Source organism: Belonocnema kinseyi, chromosome 2 (assembly GCF_010883055.1).
Source record: "Belonocnema kinseyi isolate 2016_QV_RU_SX_M_011 chromosome 2, B_treatae_v1, whole genome shotgun sequence".
Classification (NCBI taxonomy): Eukaryota; Metazoa; Arthropoda; class Insecta; order Hymenoptera; family Cynipidae; genus Belonocnema; species Belonocnema kinseyi.
The window spans coordinates 2,695,981-2,709,374 of record NC_046658.1 but is presented as its reverse complement, the minus strand read 5'-3'; the positions used below and the strand labels follow the sequence as shown (position 1 = coordinate 2,709,374).

General features: G+C 32.4%; 1 protein-coding gene across 1 annotated transcript in view; it reads right to left on the bottom strand.

The window, feature by feature from the left end:
- LOC117183153 overlaps positions 1-9,303 on the bottom strand; it is a 73,989-nt gene extending 64,686 nt beyond the window's left edge. The window contains exons 1-2 of the mRNA XM_033376371.1: positions 8,864-9,303; positions 2,803-3,167 (exon numbers count right to left, since the gene is read on the bottom strand). Of these exons, the coding sequence (XP_033232262.1) occupies positions 2,803-3,167; positions 8,864-8,984 (486 nt within the window). The 5' untranslated portion in view covers positions 8,985-9,303. The remainder of the gene's footprint in view (positions 1-2,802; positions 3,168-8,863) is intronic.
- Between the last annotated feature and the right edge of the window lie 4,091 nt (positions 9,304-13,394).

Genomic DNA, 13,394 nt, shown 5'->3' with positions numbered 1-13,394 from the left:
GGACGTCAGATGGAACCATTCTAAAGCATAAAATTTTAGGTCTGGATTTTAGGGAATCTTTTGGAATTTCTTTTCGATTTTTCAATATTTTGGAGGTTGAAAGCCGGATGTTCCGGATGAAATAGGGGAATGAAACTTTTTTTAGTGTCTTTGGACATCAGGTGGAACCATTCTGAAGCATCAAATTTTAGGTCTGGATTTTAGGGAATCTCATGGAATTTTTTTTCGATTTTTCAATATTTTGGCGGTTGAAAACGGGGTGTTCCGAAAGAAATAGGGGAATGAAACTTTTTTTAGTGTCTTTGGACATCAGGTGGAACCATTCTGAAGCATGAAATTTTAGGTCTGGATTTTAGGGAATCTTATGGATTTTTTTTTCGATTTTTCAATATTTTGGCGGTTGAAAACGGGGTGTTCCGGAAGAAATAGGGGAATGAAACTTTTTTTAGTGTCTTTGGACATCAGATGGCACCATTCTAAAGCATAAAATTTTAGGTCTGTATTTTAGGGAATCTTTTGGAATTTTTTTTCAATTTTTCAATATTTTGGAGGTTGAAAACGGGATGTTCGAGATGAAATAGGGGAATGAAACTTTTTTTAGTGTCTTTGGACATCAGGTGAAACCATTCTGAAGCATAAAATTTTAGGTCTGGATTTTAGGGAATTTTTTTAGCAATTTTTATCGATTTTTTTTATACTTTGGAGGTTGAAAACGGGGTGTTCCAGAAGAGATAGGGGAATGAAACGTTTTTGAGTGTCTTTGGACGTCAGATGGAACCATTCTAAAGCATCAAATTTTAGGTCTGGATTTTAGGGAATCTTTTGGAATTTTTTTTCGATTTTTCAATATTTTGGAGGTTGAAAGCGGGATGTTCCGGATGAAATAGGGGAATGAAACTTTTTTTAGGGTCTTTGGACATCAGATAGAACCATTCTGAAGCATAAAATTGTAGGTCTGGATTTTAGGGAATTTTTTTTCGATTTTTCAATATTTTGGGGGTTGAAAACGGGGTGTTCCGGATTAAATAGGGGAATTAAACTTTTTTTAGTGTCTTTGGACATCGGATGAAACCATTCTAAAGCTTAAAATTTCAGGTTGACAATTATAGTACTTTCTTAATCTAAAGCATAAAATTTTAGGTCTGGATTTTAGGGAATTTTTTGGACTTTTTCCGATTTTTCAATATTTTGAAGGTTGAAAACGGGGTGTTCGGATGAAATAGGGGAATGTAACTTTTTTTAGTGTCTTTGGAGATCAGATGGGACCATTCTGAAGCATAAAATTTTAGGTCTGGATTTTAGAGAATTTTTTGGAATTTTTTGTCGATTTTTCAATATTTGGGGGGTTGAAAACGGGGTGTTCCGGATGAGATAGGGTAATGAAACTTTTTTATCATCTTTCAACGTTAAGTAGAACGATTCTGAAGCAGAAAATTTTAGGTCTAGATGTTAGGGGATTTTTCCCGATTTTTCGCGGTGTTAGGGGTTGAAAACGAGGGTGTTCCGGATGAGATAGGGGGTTGAAACTTTTTCGGGTAACTTTTGTCATCAAATAGACCTATCTGAAACTTTTAAATTTTAGGTCTCGCACAAAAAATTTTTTTTGTAAATTCGTTTTTTTAAAACGTTGCAAACTTCAGCGAGGTCTGAATTCAAGATTTCAAAATGTTCATTTAGCTAAAAAAGCTTTTAATTTTGAAACTAAATATTTTTTGACTGAATCACTAAAATTATTTCAGCATAGGCTGATTCGAAACGAAATCTTCTAATCTTTTAAATTATTCTACTTCAGGGATCCGAACCTTTTAGGTTGGGCCCAAGGTTTAAAGGTTCCTTAATGACATGGGTTCGGACCGTGTGGTTTTATCGAGTTTTAGCGCACTTAGAGGTCAAAAGTAAAAAACGCCAAAATCTGGCTTAAAATTTAGAAAATTAGACTAAATTGGTAAATTTCGATGAGATTCAAGAATGAAGGAGTTTTCGAGTCTCAAAATACAAATTTGGTGTTAAAATTAAAAAAAAAACAAAGTTAATTCTTGGAAATTTCACTTAATTGGTAGATTTACATGAGAGTCAGTACGAATGGGGTTTTCAAGTCAGAGAACATGAATTTTTAATTCAAAATTTTAAAAAAGATCTCAATTTTTGTTTAATTTATTCAATTATAGAATTTATGTGAAAGTCAGATCAAGAGGGTTTTTTGTAAGCCACAGCACACAAATTTAAAGTAAAGGTTCCAAAAATCAAAAAAGCAACTTAGAATTTATTGAATTAGTGGATTTGCATGTAAGACAGTAAAAGAAGCTTTCTGAGTCACATCATACAAATTTGGGGTAAAAATTCTAAAACTGGTCTTAAATTTGTAAAATATTATAAAGTTTGTGGATTTTCATAAAACTCGAGTACAAGGGTACCCAAGATTATATTAATAATAAAATTAATAATAAATATAATAAAAATTATATTTTCTTTTAATTAGACAATCATACTAATTAGTTAAATAAACTTTGTCATAAAAATTAGGAAAGTGTCACAGTTTTCAACTTTAGGGATGTTTGGGAATTTTTTAATTTAAGGGTGGAAAAATGAAATATGTAAAAAGAGAATGATCCCGGTAGTTATTTTCGGTATAAAAATCCCTGCTATTTCCTGGTTCTTATTTAAACATTTTTCTTTTAACTTTGTTCAATTTTTTTGGTATGAAATGGGTTTTAGTCGGTTTCTGGTATAGTTTTATCAGACTAGATTTTATGTAAAAGTATATATTAAAAGGTTTCCAATATCTAATTTTAATATAATTACCTTATGAATTTCACCATGTGAATTAACAATCTTTGTTTCCAACATTCTATCTTTATCTTTTAACTTTTCTTTCAAGATTTTTATATGGTCGTCAGCAGTGGTTACTTGCTCCCTTAATTTATTATTTTCTTCGATTTTCGTCTTTAATTCTTCCTTCAAGATTATAACACTTTGATCTAAATACTGTTTGCAGTATAATAAATATTCGACGGCAAGTTGAGCAAGCCGAAACAACTTTACGAAATTGGGATCTAGAATTTTCACATCGTACTCGCGTTCCAGAGAGTAATCTATAACGTTATTCACATTTTCGTCTACTGTTGAAAAATCTCGTTCTCTTATTACTCTATCTACGTCTATAGAACCTATAAGTAATGATAAAATCATCAGTTGTAAATATTATTTAAAAAGTCTTATGATGATTAGGATACTTCAAATAAAGTCTTGAATTTAAGTTGAAGAAATGTTAGGGTTACCAAATGTCTTGATTTAGCCTTGAGTTATGAATTTTGGAAGATTTCATAGCGTCCTAACTTATTTTCGAAGATCTGAAAAATGTACTGATTTTTCACAAGATGACAAATTCTACGTTTTTTTTTTTACAGTAACAGACTCTCAGTAACATTGTTCGCCATATCAAGCAAAATGTAAATCTACTGAGCAAAATTGGAAGTTCAAGAAAATATATTTTATATTTGTAATTGTTCCTCATTTTTAATTAAAATAGTGCAAAATTCAAACGGTTTGATTTATTCATTTAAATATATAAATTAGGCACTTTTATTTCATCGCCAACGAACTTCACTTCGCCGAGTTCTGCGAGGAAAACAATGGCGTCAAATACATGGAACAAAAATTTATTGTTGTAATATCTTCGTAATAAATAAAAATTACCCATGTGGAAAAAGCACCATTTAACCCTCTCAGGAAGATGGCTCCCGGTAGGGGCCCTCGTGGGTGATTCACGCGTGAAAAATCTACAAGGGCCCCCGCAGGGGGCCCAGCTGCTCATTTCCCTCACGGATTAACGATTCAAATTTCTAAGTTCAAAACGTGAATGTTTTTTTGATACCACAAATTTTAAGGTTTCATGAGTTCAAACTTACAAACAATGAATTTCTGACAAAAACTGGATGACACTATTTTTAAATTCGAACTCTGATAATATGGATGTTCCATATGGGCTACCGCAGGGGTCCAGTTCGGTGGCCCTCAAGGATCAACGATTAAAATTTTGAAGTCCAAAACGTGAATATTTTATATCCTAAAAAATTGAAATAAAAAAATACGTTTGAAAATATGATTCATGCGTTCTAAAATTTCTAAAAAGTATAAATACAACTGTCCCGAAAACAACTTTTTTTCCTGCTTTTTTCAAGAAAAAAAAACTAAATTCCATCTTTATGTATAATTTTAAAAGTTCAGAAAAATTTACATTTTATGTCAATCCTAAACGTCGTAAAATAGTATAAAACACCTGAAATCCAAACCTTGCACGAAAGTTTAAAAAATTTATTATTAAGAAGTGGTCAAAGGTCACGATTAAATTTCTGAGTTCCTTCGTTAAAAATTTTAAATGTTCAAAAAATTTATATTTACTGTCATTATAAAAAATTGTAAAGTAGTCCACAACGGGAAAAACAAAATAGTACGCGAAGAAAAATTGTAATCGATTTATACTATTTATTTTAAAATTATTTTATTGATATTCCTGTTAACAGTTCGTGTATTTTACATTTACATAACGTCGTATAATAATGAACAATTAGAAAAAGAAAGCTAAAAATTGGGTACTTTAACTTTTCTGAACTGTAGTTTATGAGGATGGCTTTTTCATCTAGTTTCAACTTCTCGGTTGAGCGCAGTGGTTAAGACTCCCAACTGTTAGGCGATAAATTTAAGCATAGATATGTAGGTTCGATACCCCGTAGCGTTAGAAATTTTATTTGTGATATAATGTTTAAAAATGTAATGTATGTATTCACTCTAAACAGGACTATTAATATTTAAAGTCAAAACACTCGCAATCAATTGATTTATATTTTTAAAATACCTTTTTGTCATATCGTTACAATATAGCAGTACGGTAATCGATAGCACCGACGCAGTATGGCGCCATTGTGAATTTCCTATTGGGGCAGTACTGTGCCAGTAGCGGTATCCAGTGCTGGCCCAACACTGACAGCCCAGTACAAAACAACGTTATAATCCCAGAGAAATGCCAGTATATGTCCCAGAACTGACAAAACAAAGAAAAAACCAAGAGGTATTCATGACGGCAACCATGAGGGATCCATGAGGGAAGCCCATGTGGGATCCCTATGGATTTCATGTCGTTTCCATGAGGGGCCTCGCCTGGATTGCCCTCATGGATTCCACAAGGACCCTACGGAGGCCTCATCAAGTTTTCCACATGGGTAATGTAACTTTATTATTTTATTAAATAGTGATAAGCAAATAAAAAATTATTTTCGAATACACTTACATAGTGGATGAAGGAAAATACCTCATTTAGGTTAGGTTTTGTTAAGTTAGGCGTGCTACTTATTAAAAGTGCCCTGATTTTTATTCTTTGGCACCTGGTAACCCTAAGAAATCTAAAGCCGTTTGCTGTTAGTCGAGAAGCCAATCCCATTTCCGTCCGATCGACAAGGTGTATTCGATTTTTCGTTTGATTCTTATGTAAAATGATCTACAGGTTCCAAAACTGTGTAACAAGCATGACAAATCTGTCTTACTTGAAATATTCGCAATCAATTATTTTTTATAAGAATAACTTGTAAAAATTTTAAAAAAATGTCCAATATCTCTTTTTATACGAACTCAAGAGAAACAATAGTTATTGTAGCATTTTTTTATTCCGGTTAGCATTTATTGCACAGAATCAAATAACGTTCAAAATAAGTGAAAAATAATGTTTACCAATAACCTAAAAAATATTTTATGAATGGCAGCTAGGGGGGTGAAACTATTTTTGTAACTATTTACTACCAAAATCTATACTATTTATGTCTAACAATTTAGGTAAGAAACTTGGAACTGATTTTAGAATTTTTACTTTGTTTTTTGAGATTTTGGGGTTGAAAATGAGTGCGTTCCCCGGCAGCTAGGGGGATGAAACTTTTTTTGTAACTACTTACTACCAAAATCTACACTATTCATGTCTAAAATTTTAGGTAAGAAACTTGGAAAGGATTTTAGAATTTTTTCTTCGTTTTTTGAGACTTAGGGGTTGAAAATGAGTGCGTTCCCCGGCAGCTAGGGGTATGAAACTTTTTTTGTAACTACTTACTACCAAAATCTACACTATTCATGTCTAAAATTTTAGGTAAGAAACTTGGAAAGGATTTTAGAATTTTTTCTTCTTTTTTTGAGACTTAGGGGTTGAAAATGACTGCGTTCCCCAGCAGATAGGGGGGGGGGGTGAAATTTTTTTTGCAACTATTCACTGCCAAAATCTATACTATCCATGTCTAAAATTTTAGGTAAGGACACTTTTATATTTTTTTATTTTTTGTTTCACGTAAACGTTGGAAACTTTAGTTTCATCAACAAAATGAATGTTATATTTAAATTGTACAACTTTGGGCCACACCATCATTTTAGTACCACTTCAAACAATAATCATACCGATTTTGACACCGTTACGTCTTTTTTAAAAAAGAGTTAGATATATTTAAAGCGAGCCAATAAAACAATCATCCCTATACTTGCATAAATTTAAATAATTTATCGATAATTTGAATTACACTTGTATTTCCTACGTACTCAACGATAATTTCTTGCAGAAACCTTTTCTCTACAACTAACTTGTTTCATGAAAAAAGACAATTTGTTGCCACGCGATAAAATGACTAGTAATGAAAATGCTGTTATCTTGAAAATTATAAACAACTGTATTTCCAAATAGTCGTTACCTCCGTTTTTGTTTTCAACTCCGTATATGTATGTATTTTGACGCGCTGATTACGAAAATCATAGTAAAAATTGACGTAAATTTGATGGTGAAAACCATAAAAATCCCATAAAAATCATGGTTTTTCACGTTTATCTCGAGAACGATTGTAAATTTCAAAAAAATCATGTTAAAAAAGTTGTAGATTTAGTCAAAATACACAAAATATAAATAAAAACATATAAAAATACTCAAAATATAACTTTGTCCACCCACAAAAATAATATTAGTCAAACACCTTCTCAAATTCTTCTGGACGGTGGAAAGACACCCCTTTGTCTGGCCACAGAAATAATATTGGTCAAACCCCTTCCCCTTTCCACCTTTCGTGGGGGGGGGGGCTCCCCTTTGTCTAGCCATAGAAATAATGTTGATCAATCCCGTACGTACACTCGTACGAAAAATTGGATAAAACATAAGATATGTACTTCTTGGAAATTATTTAAAAATATTTTTTAATAGTTCTCGAGATAAACGTGAAAAGCCATGATTTTTATGGGGTTTTTATCATGAAAAAGAAATTTGTGCCACTTTTCACTATGATTTTTGAAATCAGCGCGTCAAAATACATTAATACAGGGAGTTTCAAAAAAATCAGAAGGACTTTTCGAAACTTTATCCTTAGAAACTTTGAAGAATAATTTTTTATCCAAAATGTGTATTTTGCTTTGAACTTGCAAATGAGTTTTACTTTTTTGACTCCCATAAAATACTTTTTAGGTTTCAACTTTTTTTAAAGGTTATTTTATTTTATGCAATGACTGTTCGCTGAAGCAACATTTTTTTGCAATAACTAATGTTTATCTTGAGTTTTTCTAAGAAAGGGGGAAAAACGCTAAAAAATTTACATATTATATGTTATCTTTATACAAAATAATTGCGAATAACTTGAGAACAGCACACTTGCCGTAGATATACTACACATATTTGGATTCTAGAGATCATTTCACATAGGAATCAAACAAATATCGAATGGACCTCATCGATCCGACGGAAACAGGGTTCGCGTCTCAGCCCAGGAAAAAAGAATGTGAATCGGTCATTTTCTCAAGTAGCTTCGAATCTGCCAGGTACTGCATGACAATTTCAAGCAAAGCCATATTTAATCGGTCTCCCTCTTTTTGAATGAGGCCAACTTTTCTCAGGTTAAACTGTCATATTTTACACGATTTTTTAAATTTATAAATGATCAAAACATTAAAATAAATCATGAAAAAGGGTACTAGATTCCTTTTGCTATTTCAGTTCTAGGGGAGATTAAGTTTTATTGTGAATTCCTATAGGATTTTTTGTGAAAAACACGAATCTAAAAGTTTTAAATCGATATCTCGAATAGTTTTCGATACATCGATTTTTTATGTCAAAATTATTGACTTTTTTTGTAAAACATAATTTCTGAATATGAATTTTCGAGATATCGAAGGCAACCCTGTGACCGTTCACAGAAGTAATGTAAGATCATACTCCAGCCCCTTCTACAATGCTTCGTGGAGGCGGGAAGGCACCCCTGTGACTGGTCATAGAAATAATGTAAGGTCACGCTCCTGTCCCTTTTCCAACGCCCGAGGGGGGGGGGGAGCACCCCTGTGACTGGCCATATAAATAATGTAAGATCACACACCTGCCCCTTTCCCCTTATAGGAATCTACATTAAAGCTTATTTTTCTTGTACAAAAATCGCCTATCGGAATGAACTTAAGATATTATGTACATTAAAAAAAAAACTTTATAAAATCGATAAATCGAAAACTATTCGATATGTCAATTTAAAACTTTCAGATTCATGTTTCTCGCTAAAAATCCTATAGGAATCCACATTTAAACTTTGTCACCACGGATATCGTAATGTTTCCCAGTTCTAGTTGTTGCAAAGGCTTTTGCGGCATATAAGTTAGTAAGAAAAATAATTGCGATTAAAGGCTTTAAAAAATCAATCGGCGGCAATCTAGAATTCTAGTGACAGATACGCGATTCAACAAGCCTTCGAAGCCTATGAAACACAATTGAATACCAGACAGAAGTTAAAATCTATTGTTACTTTTGTTACTACGATAATGAATGAATAATAAAAAATCTGTAATTTTATAGTTAATAAAAAGAACTCACAAATTCGATTCCAGTCTACTCGTACTTTATTCCTATGCATATTAAAATAAAATCCAGATTCTCTGGCTAGTTTTGGAAAGTCATGGCACCAATTTGTACCCACACGAAATGAAAAAGCCATCTTAATATTTCAATATTGCTGTATTACGTATACCTTGAAAATAGTGTTACGGAAATTCACCAATTCAACAACTTTGAGGTTACAATTAATCACTACGGTTTTACAAAAGACGAAATTAAGCGATTATTAATTATCCAAATTATTATACGCGAAACACTGCAATGCGAGCAATGAGTTAACTTCATTTTGAACCCGTTTGTAAAAATTTTTGTGATTAAACTCGAAGTAGAGCCATGTAAAAGGAAACAACCATGATCTAAGAATACACGGTCTAGCCATCAGCTCCCCCAATTTCGTCCCCATTCGCACTCCACCACTTTTAGCCATCTTGGTTACCATAGCAACCGTTAGCGTCTCGGTCTTCACTCAAAAGAATTCATTTCATTTCACTTCTTTTCAAATATACTTCATTCTCGCGCGCTCACTTATCCAATATGGTTAAAAGTGGTGGAGTTGCTCCTTATTGGTTAACGTTTTTTTAGTTGCGTGTGGCTAGACCGTGTATTCTTAGATCATGGGCGCATTTGCCCTCCCACCCTACTCATATTCATCAGTGGCGTAGCCAGGAATTTTTTCGTTTGGGGGGGGGGGGGCAACCATAGGAAAGACGGGCAAAAACGGGTAACTGGAAAATCAAATAAGTTAATATTAAAGTTAACAAACATCGTTATTTAAACAATTTATCATTGTTTTTAATAATATTCTATATGAATAATTTTCGAAAGTTACGGGTTTTTCTAAAAATTTTAACTTTATATGTACTTTTCTGTTTCACTAGTAATAATTACAGCAGTTTAACAAATATTTGCAATTTTTTCTAAAAATTCTAACCTTTTGTTCACTTTTTACTCAGGGTGGCGTCCATGACTGCAGAATTGCGTTGCGTTTTGCGTGATGCGTCAAATCACTAGACATTTCAGCCAATCACAGTGTTTCTCTGAATAACTAGGAGGATATTATTGGCTAAAATGTCTAGTGAATTGACGCATTACGAAAAAAGCAACGCAATTTTGCAATTACGGGACCCCATCCTTATGGTGTATTTGCACGTATGTTTACTGATGGCCAGCCAGAAAAAAGTCATAAGAAAAAAAGAGACATAGAGCTAGAGTTCTAAAGAGTTTATGTGACCGAGAATATGTCCGAGAGCACGAGAATATGACCGAGCATTTCTTTGATAAATGTGCACTTCGGGAATTTATAAGAATTTAAAAATATTCGTTCGTAACTTTTGAAAAGCGCATCTTGTAGTTTGTATAATTATGTTTAGTTAATCTATGGGACTGAGTTATAGAATTTGAAATGCAAAAATATTCTTGAACATTTGATGCTGAGTTTTAGGTATTTTATGGTTTTAAAAGGTTTATTATAAACATAAGAATGTTCTTAGTGTTAGGGCTATATTATTATTTAGAAGTGGTACTTGAAACGCAAAAATATTCTTGAATATTTGATATTGAGTTTAAAAATTTTTACATTTTAAAAAATTTCATCATAAAAAAGGCTGTTCTACGTATCAAGACTACATAGGACAGTAGCATGTGCTAAGGGGGTGTTGGGTAAAATTGAGAAGAAGGGGAAGAAGGGAAGGAAGGAGGAAGAGGAGTGGAAAAGGAAAAATTGTAAATAGGAGAGGAAGTAGGTGTAAGGAAACTGAAAATATTGTTAGCAGTTAAATATTAGGTGATAGTCGCGGAGGCAGAGGCTGGCAATGCGAGGTATACAGAGAAAAGGGCGACATGCGTGAGAGGCGAGGCGCAGCGAGGAAGGTTAGGCTATAGAAGCGGGCGGATTAGTTATAAGGTGTGGATGGATGTTACTTTTTAAAAAATAGTTGTAAGAAAATTCTGTAAAAAATGGAAGTGTAAGCAAGTCGATTTTTTAAGGCCAGCAGGTCGAAAAATAAACGTTTATTTATCTACAAATATATTATAATTATTTCTTCTATGTACTTAAGTTATTAAACTTAAACCGTGATAATATTCTTAAAAATGTAAGATTAAACTTTAGAATTTTATAGATTTTTTATGAACATAAGACTACAGTTTCTATCTCTTAAAAATAAATTTTCTTCCGACAATTAGTATACATATGAGGTCATTAGTTCTTTGTATGGTCCAGTTGTAAAGCTTCAAGTTCAAAAATAACATTTTCGTGAATGTTCCAAAATCTTTAGATAAGAACATAAGATTATTTTAACTTGCTATCAAATAAACTACATAAAAAACAATATAACCTATTTTTTTAAAATATAGCATTGTAATATTAACGTATTGAATATAAATTTAAATATTACTTAAATACTTAAAAAGCCATTGCTTAATATTATGTACAAGTAAAATACAAATATAATAAAATAATTCATACATATATATTTAAAGGCCTATAATAATACTTATCTAACATTTTTGCATTACTTATTTTTTATTTCTCATTTTAGTATGTCGGCTATAAAGAAATGTTGATACTGAATATTGATAAGCTTTAACTTTATTCGCAGTTTCATCTTGATGAAACTTTCATTATTGCAATTCATAGTTTTTGGAAATAAATGTACAATATCTAAGGTTTAAAGATAAAGAAAATATTGGTGAACATAAAATTCTCTGTAATTTCGCAAGTTGTCTTAAAATGACGGTCACAGTCATGAAAACGTGAGTGAAATTTTAAATGTCCGAGAAATTTAGAACTCTATAGAGAGCGGAATATTGGAAGGAAAGTACTCTATCTCTTTTACTCTTATGACTATTCTGCTGGCTGGCGACCAGATGACAGACGTGTAAATACACCATTAGTGAAATCATAACTAATGAAAGTTAACAAACATAATTATTTAAATGCTTATCATGGTTTATAACTATCTTCACAGAATTTTCCAGCTTTTGTTCACTTTTTAATTAGGATGAATTTTGGGCGTCCGTATAAAAAGGTCGTTTTCCACTAGGACGAAGAGAAAGACTGTCAATGTGGATCATAAATTGTAGATGCGACAAATGGAAACCGAATTCAAATTCAAGATTATGCGAAGTTATTAGGTATTTTCACTTCAACGATCAGCTAACTTCATTTTGTTCAAAGCTGAGGGGAAAACAATTGATTTAATGTATGGAACAAAACTTAATTTCTGTAATATCTTTGTAATTAATAACAATTACTATCATTTCATTATTTTATTAAAGGTATCGTCCACAAATTACGTAAGACGTTTTTCTTTTGTTTGAATAAAAACGAGCATAAAATTGCTGTGAACTTGAGAAGGACACAACGATATAAACAAAAGAAAAACATCTTACGTAATTTGTGGACGATCCCAAATATTAATTAAAATAAAAACTATTTTTCAAATGAACTTGTACAGAGAAAATTAGCTTTCACGAAAATATTAGCAAAAGGGCAAAAATTAACTGAATCCCATGCATTTGGTTACATGCTCTTCGGTATATGGCACTACAACTGCACACGACTTTTTGGAGAAGTTTCTAAATGTTAAGGTAGGTTATAAAGGCCTCAATAGTAGTATTTCTCAAGTTTACAATGTATTTTCTCAATCATGCTCCATTTTTTCGTCAATTTACGACATTTTAGTGTCACGAAATGAAATATCCAAAACTGGAGGTTAGTGTATCAGGTCAGATACTCTCATCTCAAATTTCGGACAGTTTAATATATTTCGGGATACTGAAAGGTGGTCAATCGACATAATAATGGAAAATGACTGATAAAATGCATTCTACACTTAAGAAATATTGCTATTCTGACATTTATGAGATACTTTTACTTTTCGAATATTTTCTCGAAAAAGTTTTCTGTATTACCATGAATGAATATTAAAATACTCAATTCAAACTTCCCGCTCTTCAGGCCTATTTTTTTAATTGGTCAACTATTCTCGTGGGCGTAACCGTAAAGCCCCTACAGGGGTACGTTCAAGATGACCACACGTGTGCACCCAAAGCCGTTCAGTGACGTTGGGGGAACAGTCGTTCGTTTCACTCAGGTGAATTGTTCAAGAGTCACCAGGGGAAAGAGTGGGGGTCACCCGTGCAGAAACGATGTGTAATGGCGGATTTGAGCGGGAAGTATAGTGACAAGTCAAACGCAGTCAAGCGGGTGCGGAAGGTGGAAAGTAAGAACATAAATTGAATTATAATTTTAGGTTAGGATTCACTATTATCATTTTTTCGAGATAAAAGTACTTTTTTCATCAAAAAGTAAGTTTTGTTGACTTTTTTCATAGATAGGAGTAAAATGCTCATATTATTTTTAATCATTTTCGAAACCGAGTGTGTAAACATCTGATTGTAGGGACGCCAAATTTCGTCTATAGACCAAATTAAATTATGTGGCTACAAATAACTTAACCTGAAGAATTTAAGTACTTGAGTTGTGATTACAATTTTCCCGTAAAAT